The 23,355-nt window shown below is 43.4% G+C and overlaps 3 protein-coding genes across 11 annotated transcripts; all 3 read right to left on the bottom strand.

Annotated features, from left to right (window-relative positions):
- Positions 1-143: 143 nt before the first annotated feature.
- Positions 144-3,617, bottom strand: LOC124691967. Of its 6 annotated transcripts, none has more exons than XR_006999232.1 (4): positions 3,197-3,617; positions 2,359-3,086; positions 1,455-1,564; positions 144-986 (listed from the first exon to the last, which is right to left on the bottom strand). XR_006999232.1 is itself a non-coding variant. In XM_047225267.1 (3 exons), exons 1-3 carry the CDS (start codon positions 3,593-3,595, stop codon positions 1,543-1,545), a joined length of 1,149 nt encoding a protein of 382 aa, XP_047081223.1. In that variant the 5' UTR covers positions 3,596-3,617; the 3' UTR covers positions 144-1,542. The 6 variants fall into 6 exon arrangements, 3 of the variants coding, with proteins under 3 accessions (XP_047081223.1, XP_047081222.1, XP_047081225.1); XR_006999233.1 differs by having other exon boundaries at positions 144-969; XR_006999231.1 differs by having other exon boundaries at positions 144-919.
- A 5,438-nt stretch (positions 3,618-9,055) lies between these two features.
- LOC124686737 ((6-4)DNA photolyase-like) lies at positions 9,056-12,653 on the bottom strand. Its single transcript, XM_047220639.1, has 14 exons — positions 12,321-12,653; positions 12,150-12,221; positions 11,984-12,064; positions 11,703-11,873; positions 11,544-11,615; positions 11,322-11,408; positions 11,128-11,226; positions 10,971-11,054; positions 10,811-10,897; positions 10,626-10,697; positions 9,886-9,999; positions 9,703-9,790; positions 9,514-9,609; positions 9,056-9,412 (listed from the first exon to the last, which is right to left on the bottom strand). Exons 1-14 carry the CDS (start codon positions 12,651-12,653, stop codon positions 9,231-9,233), a joined length of 1,638 nt encoding a protein of 545 aa, XP_047076595.1. The 3' UTR covers positions 9,056-9,230.
- A 1,967-nt stretch (positions 12,654-14,620) lies between these two features.
- Positions 14,621-22,575, bottom strand: LOC124691965 (peptidyl-prolyl cis-trans isomerase CYP95-like). 4 transcript variants are annotated; one of them, XM_047225262.1, is made up of 14 exons: positions 22,465-22,575; positions 21,487-21,611; positions 21,280-21,334; positions 20,823-20,911; positions 20,270-20,294; positions 19,861-19,899; positions 19,510-19,627; positions 18,116-18,282; positions 17,642-17,987; positions 17,460-17,572; positions 16,761-16,962; positions 15,874-16,677; positions 15,655-15,732; positions 14,621-15,295 (listed from the first exon to the last, which is right to left on the bottom strand). In XM_047225262.1, the coding sequence occupies exons 2-14, from the start codon at positions 21,562-21,564 to the stop codon at positions 14,962-14,964; spliced, it is 2,448 nt and encodes an 815-aa protein (XP_047081218.1). In that variant the 5' UTR covers positions 21,565-21,611; positions 22,465-22,575; the 3' UTR covers positions 14,621-14,961. The 4 variants fall into 4 exon arrangements, with proteins under 4 accessions (XP_047081218.1, XP_047081219.1, XP_047081220.1 ...); XM_047225263.1 differs by having other exon boundaries at positions 14,621-15,286; XM_047225264.1 differs by lacking the exon at positions 22,465-22,575 and adding an exon at positions 21,004-21,050 and having other exon boundaries at positions 21,487-21,504.
- Positions 22,576-23,355: the final 780 nt, after the last annotated feature.

The raw sequence follows: 23,355 nt of genomic DNA, 5'->3' as shown, positions 1-23,355 counted from the left end.
GCTCTTACACTTCATCGAAGAGAGTTTGTAAATATGTGTGAAAAGGATTTTGGGCGTAGCCTCCTCCACATAGTGCATTTCCCATACATTGCCACCTTGATATAAGCTATGAAATTGAAAATGTTCAAAAACTGGTAAATGACTGAAACAGATATCTATGTTTCTGTTAAATATCTTACATTGTTAGTGGTCAAGTGTATACTATAAATTACAACTTTATCCCATCAATTTTTTCCAACTCCTTAATTTTTAGACAAGTATAAATGAGAAGCATTGTGCCAGTTGTATTGGGACTGGTAGACTGAATAGTGTAACATATCATAAACTGAACCATTATTGTCACAACACCACACACAAACATACTTGCAAAGAGAAAAGGAGAATCAGTAATACCAGCAAATGAGGTAGGAGGATGAGGATTGACAAGCATTGCCATCAGACATAAAGTAATATAAACATCTCAATGTTCTTGAACACAAAAGTATCAGAAGGACACTGACAGATTAGGATTTTCTTATACTGAGAGACTAACTAAAAGGACATGTAGGTAAAACCGTAAAAGACCCAAACAAATCCGAGGAGCACTATATTTCAGAGTACTTTACATTTATTGAATACAAAATTAGCCTCCCTAAGTGCTTGTAAGGAAATAAAATATCATATAGTAACATCCCAGCCAGCACCTTTCAGAGAAGCACTTTACATACACGGATAGACCATGTGTCAGGAAATTAACAAACCGTAGAACTTCTGAGGGCTGAGGGTTAACAATATGCCTACTTACCTCTCACTGTCCACATCAAGTAATCAGCTTTTTTAGATCACCGCCCACGTTGCCCAAAGCCAATAAGTCTATCATTAAGGGTACTCTCCCTTATTTCTCAGAATACTCCACATAATCTTTTGGCCGATATGAACTCTTGCAAAGCAAAAACCAGCTATTAACTCTTACAGATGAGCTTCCGAGACCTACCATTTCAAGAGTACTGTGACCAAGATAGATCTCTGTAAGGCTACTTCAACAAATCGCACACTTCTGCGTGGTATGACTGATATCTAAATTTATCAACCTAAAATCCAGCACCATGCCTATGCTTATTGAGCTTTTCGACTTAATCAAACCTCTATTCATATGGAAATTAACCAAAGAGAGCACATTGTGCAATTATGACAACCAATTACTTCTTTTACCAACCTAAGAATATATCAAAACTAATTACAGTTATCCGAAATTCCAATAAAGTGTGACGAAAAAGTTAGTGGTTCTCTGTACTGACATTAGCATTATTGTTTGCAAACATACTACTGCATGTTGAATGGTACAATTAACTTATTTGTTCACTATTGTCAAACAAAATTTCCTGAACAGTATCCTTGCAAAAACAAAGCTAGTAGAGCCAGAAAAGAAGCTAAAAAGAAAGACAATAAAACGAAAAAATAAAATAGATACCAACCAAGGTTTGATGGAAATGTTGCCACATTGATCACCACATAAACCATGTGACAAACTCCTCCATCAACACAGACCTAACGAAGGATGCTTTACAAGCCTCCAACTTCGGCCCTGGAAAATGCATGAAAAGCATCAGATGACATCTTTCCCTATTATTTCTGTTGCAATTTCACACCACCGGAAAAGGGAGAACAAATCATCCAAATTTAGTGATGGCTTCTAATGCTGTGAGCAAAGGTGTTTTACAAGCTAGGATGTTGGTCAACTGTCAGGTTACACATGCTGATACAGTTAACTAAAGGTGCTTTGCCTACATTGGAGATTTGGAGTATTGGCTCCATCTTTGCACAATTAAACAGAAGATCTAGCAAAGGTGGAAAATACATCAGCATGGTAAAATAGGCTAGTTCAAGTTCAAGTAACAAATTGAATACATGAAAGTTGTTTGCTGAACACTAGCAGAACTGAAATTTCATTGCCATGTTATGTCACTGAATTACAACAACTTATCACAGACTTTAAAGGGGTATAACATGGTACCATCAAGGGGATTCTAATACCACATGTCAAGGGCTTTCTTACAGCGGCACAAAACCAATACAAGATAATATGAATTGAGAAGACAGTTGGTTCAATTAAAAAAAAACTTGACTCAGTGGGGGCAAAAGTTGCATTGACAAATTAAGGAAACTATTGTACAAAAGTTCCCCCTTTCTACATGATTAATACAGAGCGTCAAGTACTCCAACAAGTGAATGGTATCTTCATAGTCCACACTAACCATAATTCCACTATTCTAAAGTAAGTGGTATGACAACATAACAACCAAATTCTAAGTCTCTTCATTTGTAACTGTTTAATATGGCTATCTAGAACAAACTGAAGAGAAAGCCAGATTTCTTAACTCTGATAAATGTTCATCAGTTGAGATGTTCAGTGTAAGCCTCAGATTAGTCATCAAAGCCTCTTGCTCCCAGCTAATTGATCCATAAGCATATAGTGCCATCATTGTTGCACGATAAGCATGCAACTCAAGCAGATGGGTTTCTTCCTTGAGACCTCCTTCCATTGGAAGAGGTGATTCTCTTCCAGATGTAGAAGCTTCATCATCATTGTCATCATTCCTACTACAGATATCTTCACTGTCATACTCTTGAGGATGTGCTGGCCTATAGGGGCTACCGTAGGGACTGCAACTACCAACAGAGGATGCGGCACTATCAGTATCGCGGTCTTGAGTTGTTACAGCAGGATACTGATAATCAACATAAGTGTTAACCGCTGCCAAGTTTGTTTTAGGAAAACCATTAGCTCTGTTATTTAAGGAATCATGCATGCATTTTTCACCCAGCATTAAGCATGGGGAATCAACAGCATCTACCTTATCCATCAAACGAAGAGAATCTCCAGGACCAAGATATTGGCGTCTTCCATCTCTGTGAGAAGTCTGAAACTTCTTAGTAACTTCACTGCGCTGCATAGGGAAAGCTGATGCAGCAGATGATTTCCTCTTGATGCCTCGAGACATATTGCCCTCCAACACAACCTTGTCCTTCAGCAGAAGATGACTGCCCCCTGAGTTTCCACCTTTTGTCCGACTCCTAAGTGAACCACCAGCACATCTTGCAGAATCCTGCAAATAATTACCAAGACGTTAGCAAGTTATTACTCATTAGTACTAACATTAAAGGGTAGTGGTACGAAAAGAAAACGTATTTTACAATTTCAAGGGATGAGCTGTACCTTTGGAAGAGCAACCCAATCGCCGTCTTGCCAAAGCTGCCTTGCCCTAAGATTGGATGTGTGTACTCTCATTTCTTGGGAGGATCCGAGGAGCCTGACGAGATAAAACTCCTGACCAAGCAATCTCACGACTTCCGCAACCTTCCATGAATAGCTGTCAAAGACTTCAAGGATGTCGCCTGGGACCCAGCACACCTGGCCATCTGAGGGCGGTGGAGAAGGCCTCAACGCCTTTCTTGGAATCCTTTCCACGTCTACACCACCGTCGAAAGGACGTTCATCATAGCTTACAAGATAGGTGTGCCCATTGCCAGAAACGATGGTGGCAGGCCTCCAGGAACCGAACGGTGCCTCCGCCTTCTGTAGCACCTCCACCTTGACACCTTTGCGGAACTTCATCAGGTGTTGCTGTTTCACAAACACTGCTGCAGATAGGAACATACCAAATTTCAGTAAATGAGTGAATCGGCTCTTAAAGAGAAGAAGGCGAAAGGATCTAAACTTGTAGCAGCAGCATTGGTTGAACAAGATACTAAGATAAACAACTAGCACACACGACACAGATGATACAGTTCCATTCAGAAACAGCTTCGCCGTAGATCAAAATGGGAATTCTAAGGTGTATCGACAGACAAACATCCCGCGGACGAATTAATTTCGCAGATCAGGACCTCAAAAAGTGAACTGCAACGGTTGAGGAGCAGATTCAGTGGAATCAGACGCACCAAATCAACAATCCGCAGGAAAACAGATGGACGAACGACTCATTTAATTAACCAGAGTACTCCGAACGAGGACACACTAGACATCAGAAATTTGCTGCGGGCTGCAACTACCGCCCACAGCAAGCCGTCAAGGAAGAGATTAACCGACATATCCAGATCAACAAACGACAGGTAATCAACCCATGGGTAACTCTTGCCTAGTTGTATCAGAACCACAATCTGGATGCTAGAAACCAGAAACACACTAGTGGAAGAAATTACGGACTCATGCATACATCGAGAGGAAACAGATCAAAGAGTGGTACGGAATCCGCGCGGCAGAACGATCTGCTCTAGATAGACAGTTCCCAAACGAGAACCTTTGTTTGAACTGGGGCCAGGCCAGAGGCGAGGAAACCATCGCGCTCAGTCAACCGAGCAATCGACCCAATGCGACGACGCTCCTCGCCGCATCCATCCATCCCCCGCATCGAAAATTACTAACGCGCCCGGCCCCAAACTCTGAAACAAAACAAAAAAAACTGAAGGGAAAAAAAGTAGGAACAGGCGCAAACCTTGCGATGGCGACGGCGACGGCGACGGCGACCGGGGAGAAGGGAGCACGGGAAAAATCCGAGGACGAGCTCCGCCGAGCCGGCAGAACTCCGGCACCGATTCTCCGCTCCGGGAGGAGAGATTGGGCGAGGGGAAAATTACCGGCGAGAAATCGTGGAGGACAAAAAAAAAGGGAATCCGGGAATTAATTTTAATTGATTTGGGAAGGGTGCGGATTTTATACGTGTATCGGGAGCGAGGGTTGCGTGGTGGCGGTCTCCGGAGCGAGGCCACAAGTGTGGGCGCATCTGGGCCGTCGGATCCGAACCGCTGCCCACTGTGCTCCGACGCGAGCCGTCCGGTGCGGATCGGACGGCCAGGATGGGCCGCGACCTTTGCAAGGTGAACCTTTTCTTGGGCTGTCGGTTACGGTTACGGTACAGGTCAGGTGGTGTGCGTGGCTGGACTTGCTTCGATCGGGGTGGAAGGAAGAACAACGTTTGAAATGCACAAAATTGGGATGGGTGTTTTTGTTATGGATGTGGAAGCATATGAATCGGATGTTTGGGTGTCGCGAGCCGGAAGTGAAAACCACTTCTAAATTTGGTTAACAAAGACTAACGATTTGTAATCTATGTAAAATTTGTGATGGTTTTCAGAGTTAGATTACGGAATGGAGTGAAAATTACTTGTGAATTTCGGTTAAATAAACATATATAACTATCTGCGATCTATGAAAAATGGTGATACTTTTCAACAATGTTTAGTGTATGGCCCAAAATTTGCAGATGCAGACACCATCACATTATACATCCGAGAACATTTTGAAAGAAAAAACAAGTCTAGCTACTCCTGTTTCACATCTTTGATCCGTTTAATTAGTGCCACGAATAAGTGGTGTAATTTTTACCGATGCCTGCAATAATCGAGCCATGTTTTAGACGGAAGGCTCGAAATGATCCCGGCTTTGAATTAACGAAAGCATCAACCGGCTAGGAGAATAATCGAGCTATGTAAAGTTTACATGTTCTTCTTAGGAAGGTCATAATAATGCTACAAGGTGGTGTGGTGCTCCTCTGCAATTTTTTCCCTATATGGCATGAAGTTACTGAGAAATAAGAAATGAATTATCTCTTAATCATGTTCCAACAAAAAGTATTAAGTGTCCTACCCATCCTCTATTTTTCAAAAATTAAAGGGCATAACTGAGGTTAACTCATCCTCCATTTAGACTCACATATTCTAAATTAAGATACATACCCGTTAAAACACTGAATATCTAAGTATGATGTGGCAAGCCATATAAAAATAATAAGAGACGGCCGTTAGCACTGGCCTTGGTGGCTTGACATATCTAATAAGCAGTGTTAATAAGTAAGTTACATATTCTCTTAGCCAATAAACCAATGCAAAAATTAAACTCGATATTTGTCTCAAGTTATGGACCGGAAGTTTTGTTGTTTATTTATTTCAAAAAATTACAAGTATATATAGTAATCTAGCTTTAGGTTTCAACTCAATATATCTAACGCTAGGTGATTCTGCGATCCCTTTAACTTGCTTTGGGAACAAGTAACTTCGAAAAACTAAACTGGATCAAGAAAACCCCCGGTTCAAAAGCACTCGTGCAATATTTCCAAAGGTAGCAACTTCTACCTTGGTTGTCACGTTTGGCCTCTCCCGTTATAGCCACATGGGTTACGAACTTACGATTTGCTTGCTAACATGGTTTTCCCTTCCCCTATGTATTATCAGTTTGGCACGTGCTGTTAGTGATTTTCCTTCGCAATTCGTGCATGGCATAAGCTTGGTCATGGTCGATGGCATGAATTGGGCACTCGTCCCTTTCAGTTTTCCAGTTAGGTCACGTTTATTTTGTTGGACGCAACGGAACTCACTGAGCAAGAGGATAGGTTGATTTACTTTAGAAGGGTTGATAGCATGTGTGCTGGCTGCACTATGTGTCAATAACGATATCAAGGCAATACGAGGAAAAGTTCAGTGAAAAAGTAGTGTTTGGGTTTAGCCAATGGAAGGATTTGTCATAATAATTGTGCCTTTTTAACTTTGAAACCCATTATGAGGGATGTGTTGGGGTGCTCATCAGAGACAAGGGGGTTACTGTTGCCTGTCACCATCCAGCAGACTATGCTATTAGCTAGACGAATTGCCCTGGGCAAACAAGATGTTCTCGCATTATTTTGCAAACTGATACTATACAGGTCATTGAAACACTCCAGCCGCCGGGAATTTTTCTTCGATGGCAGCTGCTCCTTTTTCTGAAGATACTTATATTTAATTCAAGCTAGGGTTGAACCTAGAATTTTGTACTGCATGCCTTGAAGTCTTTTTTTTTTTAGATAACAACTGATGGAATTTAACAATGGCGAAACCAATTACAAACGACTCCACAAAAAAAGAAAAATACAATATGGATCTAGAAGACTACACACCGTACTCCCAAATCGCAATCAAGCCCATCGTCCTCATCATCACCACCACCCAAGTACAGAGACCGAATACGAAAGCCGCCCGTCTTCGCCGCCACCTTCGCCACATTGGGCTTTGAACACCGCAGGAGTGCCCACCCCGAGGGGTGAGAGCTAATAATGTTTTCCAGACCATCGGGCAGGCGGGAGCTGGTGGAGACCAAGCAGAACCTCCAATCCACGGACCCCGAGCAGTAGGTCCCAACCATCAACGCCATGTCAAGCCAGCTCCTCCCCTCGCCACCATGGCCGGCCGGAGGAAGCTTCACGACGTGACAGTCGCATCTCAAAATAAAGACCCTAAAAACCCTAACGAGGAAGGCGATTGTACCGTCCCCTTCCACTCCCTCGCCACCACGGCCGCCCGAGGGGAAGACAGCAGTAACAACACCCTCCGACTCCCAAAGCTCCACCGTAGAGTCGACAGACGACCGTGCCCGGAGAGACCACCCTCCCCAGATCCACCGATCTGAGAGGAAACCGGCCGCCAGCTCGCCGGCGCCACCACACGTGGCCTTGCCGAGATGGGGACCGAGCTCCAGCACCTTTATTCTGACGCGACGCCGCCTCCACCATCTCGGCAGCGCCTCCCGAGACCCTAGGGGCCCTCACCACCGGCGATCCGAAGATCCGCCGCCAGTAGGGCGATCCCATCGCGCATGAAGCCGATCCACCACCGTGGAGACGTCCACGCCGCCACACACCCGCGGCAGCTCGATGCCGGAGCCGCCGGAGACGCAGGCCGCCGCTGCCAGGGAAGCCGCCACCTTGCGAGGGACGAAGCCCCCGCCGCTGCCGTCGCCGCCAGGGCTTTGCCCTGCGGGTCTTCCGGCGGCGGCGAGGAGGAGGAGGCGAGTAGGGAGGTGGCAGGCGGCCGGCGGCGGGGATCGCCCCCGAGTCGCCTAGGGTTAGGCGACACGCGGGGGGGGGGGGAGGGGGGGAGGGTAATTTTGCGTGTCTGGTATTCCGTCTGCATGCCTTGAAGTCGAACTGGTACTTAAGGTACCACCTAGAGAGGCGATTGTGGCTCGTGAGGCACTGGCTGTAAACCCATCTAAGGTTCTGGCCCTCTCACCGACGACGTCATTGGTTCGCATCGTCTCCAATGGCCTTAGGATAATCACTCTAATGACTGACGATGTATATTTGATAATCAATAAAGCTCTACATGATGGCATTTCCTAAATAGAATGTATCAATAACTACGCATTTTGCTTACATCAGAATAATTACGATGGGTTTGGATGCAAGAGGAACACGGCAGCTAGCGTACGCGGATATAATCGTAAGAAAATTGAAGCAGGAGCGCGTAAGTGGATGGTTTTGACGTCTGCGGTTTTGAAGCTAGAGGTTCGAACTGGCTGACGCATCTACACAGCTTATCCTTCACCATCAGCCGTATTCCTGGTGTGTTGTTTTGTGCTTCAATCATGGCCCATTCCGTTCTTTATCGTCCTTTCCTTTCATTGGTGTGCAAGAGATAAAGCTTATCGCCATCCCCGTCTTGGCAGATTAGAGCGTACGTGCGTGCGTGCCAAACCCAGGCGTGATTTTGGTACCGGCTTCACGTGTTTTTGTTACTTTTGTGTTGGTTTCGTACAAGCAAGCACCCAACCGTGAACCAACTACTAACCAACAATACTTGTTTTTTCCTCCTACTAGCGTGTGATTAGTAGATGGATTAAGAGTTATTTTCGAAAAAAAAATAGATTAAGAGTTGATAAGAAGACTAATCAGTTCTCCCAAAGTTTGTTACATCAGAATTAATATTGTACTATAGTTTCGTAAGACTAGTCACAATGGAAAGTATCATATACTAGTATATGCAGATGATACTAGTGCACAGTACTATCTTCACAATGCATAGTATCATGTAGTAGTATCATATGTTACATGTATTTAATGATTTGTAGAATCTCAATACAAAAGTGTGTACAAGATTTTTTTTGGCATTAATATTTCTAGTTATACGTTCTATGATACGGTATCTACCTATGATATCACTATCATCTCGTTTATTATTAATTGATGTGACACATCAGCTTTTTGGCATGCATGTAGTGCATGATACTAGCTATGATACTTTCATTGTGAGTAGTCTAAGGCTGCTAAGAAGACTAATCAGTTGTCCCAAACTTTGTTACATCAGAATTAATACTGTAGTATAGTTTAGTAAGGCTGCTAAGAAGACTAATCAGTTCTCCCAAACTTTGTAACATCAGAATTAATACTGTACTATAGTTTAGTAAGGCTGCTAAGGCTTGTTAAAACTTTTCTACAATCGCCTCAGCTGCTCTTCTTCGGTTGCTTGGACTTGGATGAGTCTGGGGCATCTTCAGAAATCTTTCTCTGCCGCGAATTCGAGGCCTTGTTTCCTTTGACAGGGTCACCGCCACTAGGGCGATTCGACGCGTAAGCTTCCCCCATCCTGTCCCTGCATTCTTTGCTTGCAGCCGCATGATCAACCACTGCAAGTGCAAAACGGAAAAATGCTTTACTACTGAAGATCCAGACATCGTACAAATTCGCAATATGCTTTCTGCGTCTGAAAAAATAAGTTTCTTCTCACCTGGTTTCGGGTAGTCTTTGCCGATGATGCACCTGGCTTTCTCCTGGACGCTGAGGGGCGCCGTCCAAGGCTCGTAGATGTACTGCTTGGGCATGTCTGCAACACAACAACGGAGGGTTAATTGCTTCTTAGATCACAAAGATGTTGTGTTGCTTTCTGATGATGAAATTTTGTTGCTGGGATAGTCACGTTTCAGCGCTGGGATGAAATGTCTGATGTAGTCTCCGTTGGGGTCGTACTTCTTTCCGAATGAGATTGGGGAGTAGATTCTGTGATACTGTGTCGAGGACGCATGGAAGAAATACATTAGACTAAATGAAAATGCAGTTACAACTTACAAGTAGTGCCTAAAGCGACTGTTTAATTGCTAACCTGGTAGAAGAAGGATGAACAGGAGAGCCACAGCCAGTTGCCGTTGTTAATGGCCCAGTCAGAATCTATCAGTAGCCTTTCAAAGACGTCACGGCCTTTCTCCCAGTGGATAAACTTCATGCAGTAGACAAGTTAGACAATTTGAGGTAAAGAAAATTACCTAAGCTTGGAATCAGATCTCTCTTCTTTTTTTTTTGCAAAAATAGATTGTGACTTGAAATAAACTCTCTTTTGCTAACTCTGATGTGCTCCTGCACATGGGCTAATAAAAAAACCCTTGGAAATAAATACTAGTTTCATGTTGCTTTCAGAAAGGTATGTCCTTATCAGACATGATTAGGTAAATGAGCGGCTTATTGTTTTCAGGAGTGTACCTTCATAACATTGAACCCAACAAATACCTGAGCAATACATGATTTTCTATGGATTAACCTCGAAAGCAAGCTTTTGTGCTTTTCGCTGGTGCTTCTGATCAAAAGTTTTGCATGTGAAACTATTGTTAGTGATGTTGACTTCCCTCTAATGTGCATCAGCGCTCTAACTTCATTATTTTACCAATCCTTGCATTTGTTCTAAATCTAGTGTTACCTTCAGACTGTTTATTAAGAATATATCAGGGTTGAGAAATCACCTTCAGAATTTTGATGCGAATTGTTGAATAGTGACACCTGACGTGCTAACTGACTACCAAAATTACAAACAACCAACATAAACCAAGCTACTGTGTAGATCATACGTACTAGATCACCCCGCGTCAGGAAACAAGCAACAGAGTGGCGTGCAAGATGATGCATCCAACCCCACTTCCTCAGCTGCCAACCAAGAAAATGATCAAAGTCATTCACATGATCCAGTTGCAAGTGATGTGAAACAGAAAGATGGAAGCAAGACAAAGTTGTAGCACGTTTTTCAGGAAAAAAAAAACCTGAATCATGATGGCATCAATCCATGGATACCCTGTTCGGCCATCTCTCCATGCAACAAACAGCTCCTCACTCTCTCTCCATGGGATCTAGACTAGAAGGGACTGGGATTATGATAAAGGCGAAAAGAGTTGAAATAAGGAGGCGATAGGATCAGCGAACCTGTTTGCATATTTTGTTCCCTTTCATATGGTCGAAATTAGGAGTGCCAAAAGATACTGTGTAGAAGAAGTCCCTCCACAGCAACTGTTACAATAGACGGATATCAAGAAGAAGAAAATCAGAACAAACAAACCAATGCAGTTATAAATGAACTCACCTGGCCAGTCAATGAAACCGGTGGTTTTGTATGCATTTTGGTACTCCTGTAGACATCTTGAATACAGTGGTAAAAATACCTTGACGACAGGCAACCAAACTGCAACATAACGATCCACTTCAATTCTCAACATTTGTAATCTAAAGAAAATGGCAATGGACGCGACAATTACAGAGGATCATGACAGTACTCACTTTCAGATATGGTGACAAGGCCGTCGTCGCGGGTTTCAGGAAGGCAGAAGGGTCACCCTTAGGTTTCTCAAACTTGGCAACCCACTCCTGCAAAAAGGAATTTGATGTTGTTAAGAGTGTAACTGTAAAAGTAAACTACCATTTCTAAATTGAACATTCAGAGTTCAGAAGATATGTGTGCACTGAATCAGAGAAGTGATCGCTTTTCAGAAATACTAAAACCTTGTCCTGGAGTGACTCTCTCATCCTCTTCAGAGCTTCTGTCTCACCGCCACGGAACGGCGGAACGTCCTCCTATGTATGAATATTCATTCGGTAAACAAAAACTCAAATCTGATTTAAAAAAATTTACACTGGATTTCAGTGTGCTACTGCTCTAACCTGGCTGATATCACCATACCCAAGCTCCTCCAATTTGGGCACAGAAAACAACTCACACTCCCCGGTATCACCAATCGGCGGGAGCACGGAGTATTCCTCCGTTAAAGGTGCGGAGGGCTCCCCGGCAATGTTCAGAAACGATTGGTAAGTCAACGGTGGCCGGCCCCCATTCTTCAGGTTTAACATTCGACGGAAAATAAAAACATCTGCTAAGCACATGACTCCAAACATTCTATCAAGAAATGAACATAACTACATGAGTGCTTCCTGCTGTATAATACCTTCTCTATGATTTCTGCAGGGTCGAAAAGGGTGTGGCTGACCGGGGAGAACACCTCGATCCCCGACGCAGCCGCAAAATCCTTGAACGATCAGAGTAATTCGGTAAATTTCTGGTCTCCTTGCAAAACTAGTACGGAGTACTTGCGGAGTGATCACTGCCCTTACCGTGACTCTCTTGTCGCGGGCCACGGCGTACGGCTCGGTGTCGGACTCGAAGTACAGCTTCCCGATGTTCCACTGCGACCACGGAAGAACACAAGAAGGTTAATTAGGTCCTCAAATGCTTGCAAGATTACAAAGGTGGGCGTGGTAGTTATATAGCATTTCGTTACGCACGTCCTTGAGGGCGGCGCAGACGGCGCCCGAGACGTCGTCGCGGGCGCGGAGGAGGAGGAGGCGGGACCCGAGGCGGCGGAGGCGGGAGTCGAGGTCGTCGAGGCTCTCGAGGAGGAAGCGGACGCGGGCGACCCCGGCGCGCGCGGAGCCCGGAGAGGGCGCGTCGGGGTCCGGGCGGAGGTACCGCGGGTCGAGCACGAACACCGGGTAGACCCTCGCGGCGCCGCGCCGGGCCAAGTCCAGCGCCGGGTTGTCGTGCACGCGGAGACCCTTCCGGAACCAGACCATCGCCGCCGCCGCCGCCGTCGCCGTCGCGGCGGTTGCGGCGTCCATTGGTGGTGGTGGTGGCTGGTCGGTTGGCGCTCCGAATTGGGAAGTCGTGGAGTGGCGCCTGGATCTGAACCGTTGACGTGAGATCGGACGGTGGGAGTTTGAACTGCAAGGGGTAGCGGCAGCGAGTAGCGAGCCAGTGGCCACGTTGGTTTCTGGACCGATTTTGTGCGGATGATGGTGAAATGGAGGCATGGCTGTGCAAGTTCGGGGGAACATTACCGAGGCAAACTACCCTTATATCGAAACTTGCGCAGTTAAGAACATCTCCAAATGTAGTATAATATTCTAGAGTAATTAGGTGAAACGGCTACCGCCACCCAATCTCATAAAACCTCATCACAATCCACCAGGTTAGGATAGAGTATTGGAGATTGAGAAAAATACATTAAGATTTGGAGAAAAGGTGAGAATAAGCTGGAAATAAACTCAAGATCGATACTCTATTACCAAACAAGTATTTATAAGTAACTGGGGATTTAGAGTTTGGTGTGGATTACCCCAACTAATTCCCATAAAAACTTTAGTACCAAACAAAGACTTAGGGTGACCAAGGAAACAAACTGTCAATTTACACCCGCAACCACCAAAAAATAGTTCAACAAAACAAGATTCTCAATTTGCCATAAACCACCATGGTAGAAAACACAGCCTAAATCTAGCACGATGTCCATAGAAAATCAATCCTATCAAAATCTTTGTAAGTAACAAATTTAACAACCTTGCGAAACGTAATTGGTATGGAAGTAAAAAAAGTATGTATTATCATGAAGACTAGACTATCAAACACTAAATTTTTTTAGAGCAAATTTACTAGATTATACAGTTAATCATCCAAATAGGTTCTACTTTATACCCATTACGCAACGTTGCAAATATATTCAAAACAAGATTCTCAATTTACCATGAACCACCATGGTAGAAAACACAGCCTAAATCTAACACAATGTCCACAGAAAAATCAAACCTATTAATATGTTTGTAAGTAACAAATTTAACAACCTTGCGAAACGTAATTGGTATAGAAGGGAAAAAAAAGTATGTATTACCATGAGGACGAGACTATCAAACACTTATTTTTTTAGTGCAAATCTACTAGATTATACGGTTGGTCATCCAAATAGGTTCTACTTTACTACCACGCAGCGTTGCAAATATATTTGACACTAAATGGTGTGAATCATAGGTTTAAATTACTTCTTAGGTGAGAGCGCTTGCCGCTATTTAATCACTCTGGCTATGTAGAAATGATGTGCACAACTACGCTCCGTTCATGATCATCTCTAGAGCATGTGAAGCATCACACCCTTGTTTATGGAGGTGTCTACTCAATTCGATGACACGACGAGAGATTTTTTAACCAACATGCATGGCAAGCTAATCTGCGGATTGATCCTCCGTCACTTTCGGCATCCTTACAGTACATTGTCTTTTATTTTTTAAGTTAATACATTTGGATTTAGCAGATGTGTGCATTCTTAAATAAAATAAAAATTGAACAAGAGATGGTCCCACAGGGACCAAGAAGCTTTCATTTCAGTGGTGGCATTGGAAAGTACATAAAGGACCAAAAGAAGAAAAAAATACAATCTAGTCCAAAAAAAAATCCATATAGAGCCCTTAAAAGCCCTAAAGATAAATCTGGAAAAGCAACCGGTCCAGTTTCTGCGCCGAGACCACGCTGCCGGGGATAGAACCACTTGGGATGAGGCACCGAGAGCCAACTGCACTGGTGATGTAGAATGGCCTCCGTCTTGGCATCTTGGCCTGGAGGTTGGTGTAGACGTACAATAGAATTGTTTGTACCGCAACAAGAGCGGTGTGTATTCTTAGTTATGCAGAAGCTAGATATAATGCTTAAATATTTTAAGTAGAAAAGCATCCTTTTTTGGAAAAAAAACAAATTTAAACAATTCATACCGCAGCAATATATACTGATGCTTGTTAATGCGACCAAAGACCGCTTGGTATGACCCATACGAGAGACTCAGGTGCATATATTCGTCAAAAGTGTAAAGTATCTCAATAGAATTACTACATTCAGCAGCTTTAACAAAACCATGATTGGCACCAGTAATAAGAACTGCCGCAAGAAAATGTTTGTGCGTACTGAACAGAACCATATGCTAACCTCAGATTATGGTTGTCCAAAGATAATTCAACCGATTCACAATTCAGTCGTCCCAAAGAACACATGTGACATTTCAAAAGTGCTGAACGACAGCAGGGGAGAACAGCTTCTCTAACAGAGGCCCAACTTGAACATGGAATGCAGATAGACTGAACCTAGTAAATGCCTTCTTTGTACCCCCTACTTCCCAGGGGAGGGGGAGCCATCTCCGTAGGAAACCAAGCCCTTCTTTCCTTCAGGACTGATCGACATAGATGGGGACCTATCCTTACTTGCACGCTTCGGAGATGGCGAGGCAAGGGGAGAGCGATCTTGGACAGGTGGTGGGGACCTTGATCTTGACCCAGACAGGCTCCTGCTCCTGGAGATTGACCTTGCACGTGATCTTGGTCTCACGGCAGGAGGCGAACGACTACGTGCTGGACTCCTGCTGTAGCCACCTCCCCTACCACGGTCTCGGTGAACAGGCGGGCTGCGTGACACACTTCGGCTCCTCCTTCTGTACCTGTTAGGCCTCCAGTGAAAAATGAAGAGAGAACCATGAATTTGAGCCATGTACTGGACTAGGCTATACTGAACATCTTGCCACATAATTAGTTGGAAGATGTTTATCACCAACAGTATCAAAGTAGAGAAGGATGCAAGCAAACATGTTGTAGTTCTTTATCAGATAATGCAACCGTTTGGAACACTGAACACTAAGACAAATTTGTGTGGGATCAGAAAGAGATCAAGAGAACATTTCAAAATTCTATGTCTTTTTGCGGGAACAAAATTGTATGTCTATTTCCAAATAATTAAGGAAATTACACGGACATATCAAATCAAATTTGCATTTGTTGTACGTGCAGTCATTCTGAATAGTTACTATACCTCGGTGATGCTCTTCTAGGAGGACTTCTGTACCGCCTTGGAGGTGAACGATAACGACTGCCTCGGTGACTCATATACCTACGAAAAGATATTACAGTAAATTCTCCAGAACGAAAGAAACATAGTTCGAAAGTGTTTCGCGAACTCATATGTGCAGAAGGATTTTACAGCTACTTCTCCAGAATGAAAGAAATTAAGTCCATAAGTTAAAGCAGTTACCTGTCACGATCACCTCTTCCACCATAACGGTGAGAACGATCAGCAGAAGGAGAACGGTATTGTCTTGCAAATGAGTAACGTTGAGTAAAACCCCGCCCCCTTTTTATGCGTTTTGATCCATCAGGAGAGACACTCCTCGATGGGCTCCTACCGTGATTGGCTGGTGATACTGCCCTGCGAGGTGGGCTAGGACTTCTGCTTGTGTTCCTGCGAGATCGACCACCTCTCACAGGGGTCGGGCTTCTTCTAGATAATCCCACAGGGCTCCTGCTGAAGTTTCTACGAGGATTTCTTCTAGGGCTTCTGCTTGCAGTCTTTCTGGGAGGCAGATCTGGGCTCCGGCTGACACCCTTTTGCAATGGAGATCTTGCAGAAGTTCGGCTAACGCTTCTTCCCTTGTCCATAGGTGTGGGGCTTGGGCTGATGCTTTTCCGCACATGAGTTCTTTCCAGGCTCTTACTCGGACTTCTTCGTTGGAAGGATCTAACCGAGCTCCTGCTAATGCTTCTTGTCCGAGCTTCAACAGGACTCCTGCTCCTGCGGACAACAGGGCTTCTGCCTGCACTTCCAGGTGGGCTCTTGCTGAGGCTTCTCCGATGAGGGCTCGTGCTGATATTCCTCCGTCGGGGTGGGCTCCTGCTTTCTTTTTGTTTGGGAGCATGGACAGGACTTCTACTACGACTCGGGTGAACAGGACTCGGGCTTACCAATCTCTCCGGGCTGACATATGACCTTTTGACTGGGCTTCTCGGACTTACACTCATACTCTTGCTCATTGAGTGATTAGCACTCATGCTCTGGCTCCTGCTTATCAATGTAAGATGAAATACTGCTTGCAGATGCAGTAAGCACAAAGAATGATTGATGTGGGAAGAAGTATAGGGAACCTAGATTTGCTTCGGTTGCCAGTTAGAACAGGAACAGTATCAAGGTTCCTTTCAGATCTTGAATTGGTAACACCATTTGTGCGCATCTCCCCATTTTCCAGTTGAGATTTGTCTTCTTGTGCTAGACTCCTTGCTGGTGTTGCAATCTTTTCCTGAGTTGAAGTGGCATCCTTCAAAGCAAATACTGCTGTGTGATTTTCAGCTGGCAAGAAACAGTACAGGTTGATTAGTTGGCCAGTTGTGCAACATGAACTCTCCTAGTACCTAACGATTTCATATCCCGTAAAATACAAGCACACAACTACTGCAGCCTAATTTTCTAGCTTTGAAGTATATTCATCAAAGCAATCAGTAATAAGTGATGCCCAAGGCGGAGATTAATGAAGTAATAATCACACAAAAACTATCCCATAGCAAAATACCATTGCCTAACATGATCTACATAAATGAACTCCCACACCAATTTGTGGTTGTGCAGGCTCAAGTGGCATAGTATACAGTTTTTCCGGTATTCTTTGGATGGATTAACGTAGTGCATAACAAAACTCAAAAAAAAAATGAAATTCATGGGCCATGAGCCTAAATAAGAAACCAGTACAAGTTTAAGAGAGAGCATCTAGTTCACAATTTACACCCAATGAAATAAAGAAGCAACACAAATATGCATAGGCACATACATCAGCCACAAAAGGAAATTACCAGAAACTTGAGATGTGGCCTTAGATTTTCCTCCATGACGATGCCGCTTTTTCCTAGCATCCTCAGCGCTGCTATCACTCGCATTTCCAGTTTCACTATCACTCTCTTCCATCCTGGTAATTAAATTTATGTTACATATCAGCAAACACCCCAAAATGTTCAATTTGGTAATGCGAACATACCTTTTCAACTTTTGCTTTGATTTCTTGTCACGCTTTCTACGTCTTTTCTCGCGCCTGCGGTCTCGCTTTCTTTTTCCATGCTTGCGTTTATCCTTCTTGGAGTGTCTCCTCCTGCGCTTTCGCTTTTCATCACTTGAGCTGCTGATGTCAGATGACTCACTGGAAGAATCTGAATCACTCTCAGAATCTGACTCAGACTCGGACGAGCTGTCTGATTCTGAAGAAGAATATCTCCTCTTCTTCTTTCTCCTCTTTGAAGATTTCTTGCGACGGCTCTTGTGTTTTTCTTCATTAGCTTCGTCATCAGATGAAATATTGGACAACTTTGATTTAACTTTCTTCTTATCTGTGGGATAATGGTAGCACAGAAAGGATGGTAAAAGACTAAGAGTATGTGAAAGATCTAGAACTATTTAGATGTTTAGATAGTTGTAAGGTACATTCCAAAATCACTACTGATGATTTGAGCAGTACCGTTTTCAGTTGTGACAGATCCACAACTTTTACCATCAACAAGCTCCCCACAATCCACTATTCTTACTGGAGCAAGAGGCATATTAGTAGAACTGTCCACATCAACAAGCTCAATCCTCTTCAGCACATCATTTCCAAGAATAATCTTGCCAAAAACAGTGTTCTTCCTGCAATACAAGATAACACTAAAACCCTTCAGCATACGAAACATGGAAATCACAGCATACTTAACTTCCTATCTATGTTGTGACTTGATATCCTGCGATATTTGAAGTAAGTACCATACGTGAGATTTCACTCTTTAACACAAAAAACCAAGAGAACATCCAAGTTCACATTAAGCAGTACCTATCTGCATAACTGCATTCATTCCGAAATTGCACACAGTAGATTTGCGTAAGGCCACTGTTGTATGCTATCCCAACCGAATTAATATTTTACTTTTCCTAGAATGCTGATTTTTCACACATGGGAAATTGTGAAAAGTTGAGTTAAGTCTAAAAGAAGCAAATGTTGCATACATGTGCAACATTCCCCATGCAAAGGGTTGTGCCAAATCATGATTCATGATCAACGAAAAAACAAGAGATTGTAGCGACTCAGTTACAATCTCTCTCCCTCTCCGGACATGTTTGGAAGGGTTGTGCCAAATCATGACCAGGAAAAAGAATAATGTAACCATGTAGCTACAATCTTTCTGTACCCCCACCCCCTCCCACTCTCATGTGCACCTTCCATATTTGATCATAGTTTTGCAAAACCTTTTGCAAGTTACACACTACGGAAAAATAAGTATTCCAAGAAATTCTAAGGGCTCAACAGAGCAAAAGGATTTCCCAGTCAGGATTGCATCATTGAATATACACTGAACAGAGAATGACGAAACAGATAGGATAATGGAACTATCTTTAACTAAATACTCCTCAACAAGAGTTGCTAGGAAAGACCTGAGTCAAGCATCAAATTAGATCCAAGCACTCAACAGGCAACACGGAGGAAGTAGTGCCAGGTAACTTTTACATCGATTATTACCTGGCAAAATAGATAAATGAAGAAAATTGCGTGCTCCTCTAAGAACATCACATGAAAGGCTAGAACGGCATTGTTCTAAATTTTGTATGCAATTGGAATTTCGTTCAAAATAGTTTGTTTGTTTCACACTAAACAAAACAACTGTCAACCCAATGATAGTTATATATCTATAGTAGGGTCCATGAGCATCTTTTATGATTTACATAATATTACATAAGCGACTTGGCAGACAACATTAATTTTCTGAACCCTTGCTGGTAAGGTACCACATGCAAAACTTGACTAAAGCTGAGAGTTCTGTTTACAAAATATTTTAAGCCTGAAACCTGCCACGACAATTGAAATGAACGCTCCAAACAAACCTGTCAAGATGTGCATTAGGCTTGAAAGTAATGAAGAACTGGGAACCATTGGTATTACGTCCAGCATTTGCCATTGATAAAAGACCACGGTCATCATGGCGTAGCACAAAATTCTCATCTGAAATGCAAATAATAAACAAGCATTACATGCATATTGATTACCATCATAACAGGATGAGTGCTATATTTGAGGATTTGACAGCTTCAAGAAATGATTGCGTCTAAAACTAACAACATTATACTGGGTAAACAAACTTCTGAATGAACTTAGAGACAATAGAATATCCACGAAACCCTATGCATACTTAATTTCAAATGAATATATTCCATACTGAGTTTAATGATTAATACCTTCAAACTGTTCGCCGTATATACTTTCTCCACCATTTCCTGAAAACACAACTATACTATTTAGTCACACTTCCACAAATAAGAAAAAACTGAGCACCAGGAAGCAGAGTACCATTATGTGTATGGAAGAATATTATAAAACACAAGAGGGTCATGTACATGTCACAAATATGGCTGTTAAGAAATTCTTCCCCTGCATCTCATTCTTCTCAACTTTATTTCTACCAACTGAACTAAAGTTGGTTCATTTCAGGTAAAACAAATGACAGGTTTATCAAAACTAGCATCTGCCAACTGTTTTGCAGTAGAACACACAAATGAACCAATAAAGAGTGATATAACAGCAGGAGATTTCCACCTCTTCTCGATTCCCTAAAGAATGTAAGAGAGAAGTAACCAAATAACTCACCGTTTCCATTTGAGAAGTCACCACCCTGAAAAAAGGAAATACAGGTTAGCAAACATGTGCTAACAAACCAATTTAAGCTACCTTTTTCTTTTTGACAATGAAGGTAATACACCTTAAATACTATTCCTTCTTTCCCAAAATGTAAGGCCCTAAAATGCGCTTTATTTTGCACGGTCTTTGATTCACTTCTATTACCACTAGGGAGTACCAAATTATATGGATTGAGAATGTATAAATTGTATCATTGCATTTCTCTTGCAAAATTCTTTCATTTCATGTATCTTTATAATAATTATGAACATATTATAAGTACAAATCATAGTCAAAGTTGTAAGTTATTGACCAGCAAAAATCAAAGGTGCCTTACATTTTGGGAGGGAAGGAGTACATATGATAACAAAAGTTGTCGAAATCATCTGTCCTGTATCCTACATTCCTACATCATGGAGAAGGAAACAGAAAACTGGCTAAAAACAAGGAAAGGACAATGCTAACCTAAGATGAACCATATTGTTGAAAAACATATAATTACACAGGAGAGAAAGGAACTGACTTGTGCCATGAACCCCTTGATGACACGGTGGAATATTGACCCCTTATAATATAATGGCTTCTTAGTTGTCTGTCCGATTCCCTTCTCACCTGCAGCACAACCTCAATTAGGAAGAGCAGTGGTGCCAAGACAAATGGGGAGAATGAGCTTTCAAAAAATGAAGCCAATCTGTAAAATCAACCTGTTGAACGTGAGGGCCCTAGCACAAGAATAGGGATGCCTTAACCACTGTTGGAAATAATGCATAGGCTAACATTAATATAATTCCAACAACCACTAGGTCAATACATGATTTCAACAAGTACATCTGCAAATATTGGTATGCTATTTATATAGTAGTGTTGATATTTCAAGACATAACTACTAGACCAGAACTGCAGCTATGTTTCACACACGGTCACAAGTACAACTTAGGCACAGATGACATTTGTATCTATTCACCAAAAATGAACATTACCTGTGCATAATGCTCTGAAGTTCTCAGCTGTCAGGGGAGCAACATCAGCAAACAGCTGCAAGGAAAAGAAAATTATTCACTAAATCATAGGTTATCGTCGAACTTTATAAATGATAACAAATGAAAAACTATGCACAGATCTAGAGTTGCTGACCTCAAAACAGCCACCCACCCATGCATGTTAACTTACAAGAAAAGAAAGTGTACCTCAAATATCATTCTTTCATCAGGCCCATCAGCTATTGATACGTCCAGAAAGACAATTGGGTTCTTGTTTCCACCCATCTTCTCGATGGCTGGAGTTGAGGAGCCAGCAGTACAGATGCTTCAAACTGAGTAAAATAGGGAAATGCAGATAACTACAATTGTCAACAGTGCATACAAAAATAGAGGGGTGCTCAATATTATTGCACCAATCACAATCCGATTTGCATCGGTCATTTAGGCATACACATAAGCACAAAACCAATTGAACCATAGACTCAGAGCATGTGAGTGTCTTCTGATGTGCAAAAGTACCTCTTATTCTAATTGACATCATGTCAGAAGACATAAATTGAGTTGCGTGCATTTATAGAACTTTATGAAGCACAGTATCTCTATAAAGGTGATTAGTTCAATTGCCTCTTCTATTTGAACTGATTCCTTCATACTAACTAACCCTCATTGTGCTTGACACTAGAGAACCATTGTCTACCATACACAAGAGCGATGAGCAAGCAGCTAAGATAGACAAAGCATTACTGGCCTAAATTAACCGTCAGCAAACCCCTTGACTGGGTCTCAACCATAAACTATACGTCTACTGCAACAAGGGCCCTAGCTTCCACAGCTCTGTTCCACCCCACAGACAAAATCAGTCAAGAGGCAACACTACAATGTTTAATCACGTTAGTGCTCCACCAAGGATCTAAGCGCCCTTCGTAACACGAACCGGAACCTGCCCCGCACCCAGATCAGGAGTCATGCGAGCACCGCCGAAACCCTAAAACCCCCAAAACCCTACCGCGCCGCAAACGCCAGGCCGCAGACCCCACCAATCGGCGCAACCAGGCCAGGACGAGGCACTCAATCGACCGCGCCGATCGAAACGCGGAACGAGCGCAAGTTTGCTCCGCGCGCGATCCGGCGAACGACGGGACGGCCACGCCGAAGGAGGAGGAGAGAGGGGAGAGGGGCACGAACCGCGAGGAGATTCGGGGCCTCCGGCGTTGGCGGAGCCTCGATCGTACCGGAGCTAGGGGTCCGATGAGGGGCGGAGGAGCGCGGCCGCAGCAGCAGCTCGACGCGGCCGCACAAGGCGAGTGAGGTGGGGTGGGGATAGGAGGGGAGGGGAGCAGCGGCCGAGAATTAAAACCTACCCTTGCGTTTCGCGGGGGCAAGTACGATTCTGCCCCTGCGGTGGTAATTGCTACCCGCACCCGCACAGAGCGTGGGGCTGATGGAAGGTGGACCCCTGTGGCAGTGACGGTGTTTCGTGTGTCGGTGCGGGTTCGGGGAATAAAACTCGAAACTCGGCGAGTTAAATGAATAACTCGCGATTCGACGCATAGCAAGTCAAATGGAGCTTCAACTTTTGTTTGAGCTAAACAAGCCGAGTTCACCTAGCTCGCGAGTAGCTCGCATAGCTCGGTCAAAATCAAGAGATAAATGTATGGGAGGTCCCAAAAGTTTGGACCATACCTTAGGCGGGTCCTTATTATTTAAAGTGGTTCAGCGTCAGTCCTAATTGTTTTTAAGTTGTGTTGGCCAGCCTTTGACCGCTGCCACGTAGCCATGCTGGCACAGCCAACGGAAATAAGTATAAAGGCTTGGACAATCTCAGAAGTCCATTCGACCGTCCCGATCTTTTTTTCCAAATCAAAACAGAGCAGAGCGGTGGAGCGGAGACGACTGAGGCCGACCGGCGTGGATGGGTTGCTGTTGTGTCGCCCTTCGGTGATCCGCGGCGGGAAGACTGGGATCATCTTGATAGGATGGCTGCAGCTTCAAGTTTGTGCATTAAATTCGCTTTTTTGCCTACTGAATGTCGATTAGAGATGTTAGATTGTTTGCAATGTTGGATGGACTGCAGTT

This window comes from Lolium rigidum, chromosome 2 (genome assembly GCF_022539505.1).
Source record: "Lolium rigidum isolate FL_2022 chromosome 2, APGP_CSIRO_Lrig_0.1, whole genome shotgun sequence".
NCBI classification, from domain to species: domain Eukaryota; kingdom Viridiplantae; phylum Streptophyta; class Magnoliopsida; order Poales; family Poaceae; genus Lolium; species Lolium rigidum.
The sequence above is the reverse complement of the archived record's forward strand: the minus strand, read 5'-3'. Positions and strand labels throughout refer to the sequence as shown.

What these genes read in the sequence shown, in the direction of transcription:
- LOC124686737 (XM_047220639.1), bottom strand. Translation starts at nt 12,653, where the DNA reads ATGGACGCCGCAACCGCCGCGACGGCGACGGCGGCGGCGGCGGCGATG. An exon ending in TCCTGACGCGGGGTGATCTA is followed by an intron (nt 10,000 to 10,625) that starts GTACGTATGATC and finishes TACTGCATGAAG; the next exon opens with TTTATCCACTGGGAGAAAGG. An exon ending in TTTCATCCCAGCGCTGAAAC is followed by an intron (nt 9,610 to 9,702) that starts GTGACTATCCCA and finishes GTTGTGTTGCAG; the next exon opens with ACATGCCCAAGCAGTACATC.
- LOC124691967 (XM_047225266.1), bottom strand. Translation starts at nt 3,595, where the DNA reads ATGAAGTTCCGCAAAGGTGTCAAGGTGGAGGTGCTACAGAAGGCGGAG. An exon ending in ATTGGGTTGCTCTTCCAAAG is followed by an intron (nt 3,087 to 3,196) that starts GTACAGCTCATC and finishes AATTATTTGCAG; the next exon opens with GATTCTGCAAGATGTGCTGG.
- LOC124691965 (XM_047225262.1), bottom strand. Translation starts at nt 21,564, where the DNA reads ATGGGTGGAAACAAGAACCCAATTGTCTTTCTGGACGTATCAATAGCT. An exon ending in GGAAGAGGTGATCGTGACAG is followed by an intron (nt 15,733 to 15,873) that starts GTAACTGCTTTA and finishes ATCTTTTCGTAG; the next exon opens with GTATATGAGTCACCGAGGCA. An exon ending in CCTAGAAGAGCATCACCGAG is followed by an intron (nt 15,296 to 15,654) that starts GTATAGTAACTA and finishes TTTTCACTGGAG; the next exon opens with GCCTAACAGGTACAGAAGGA.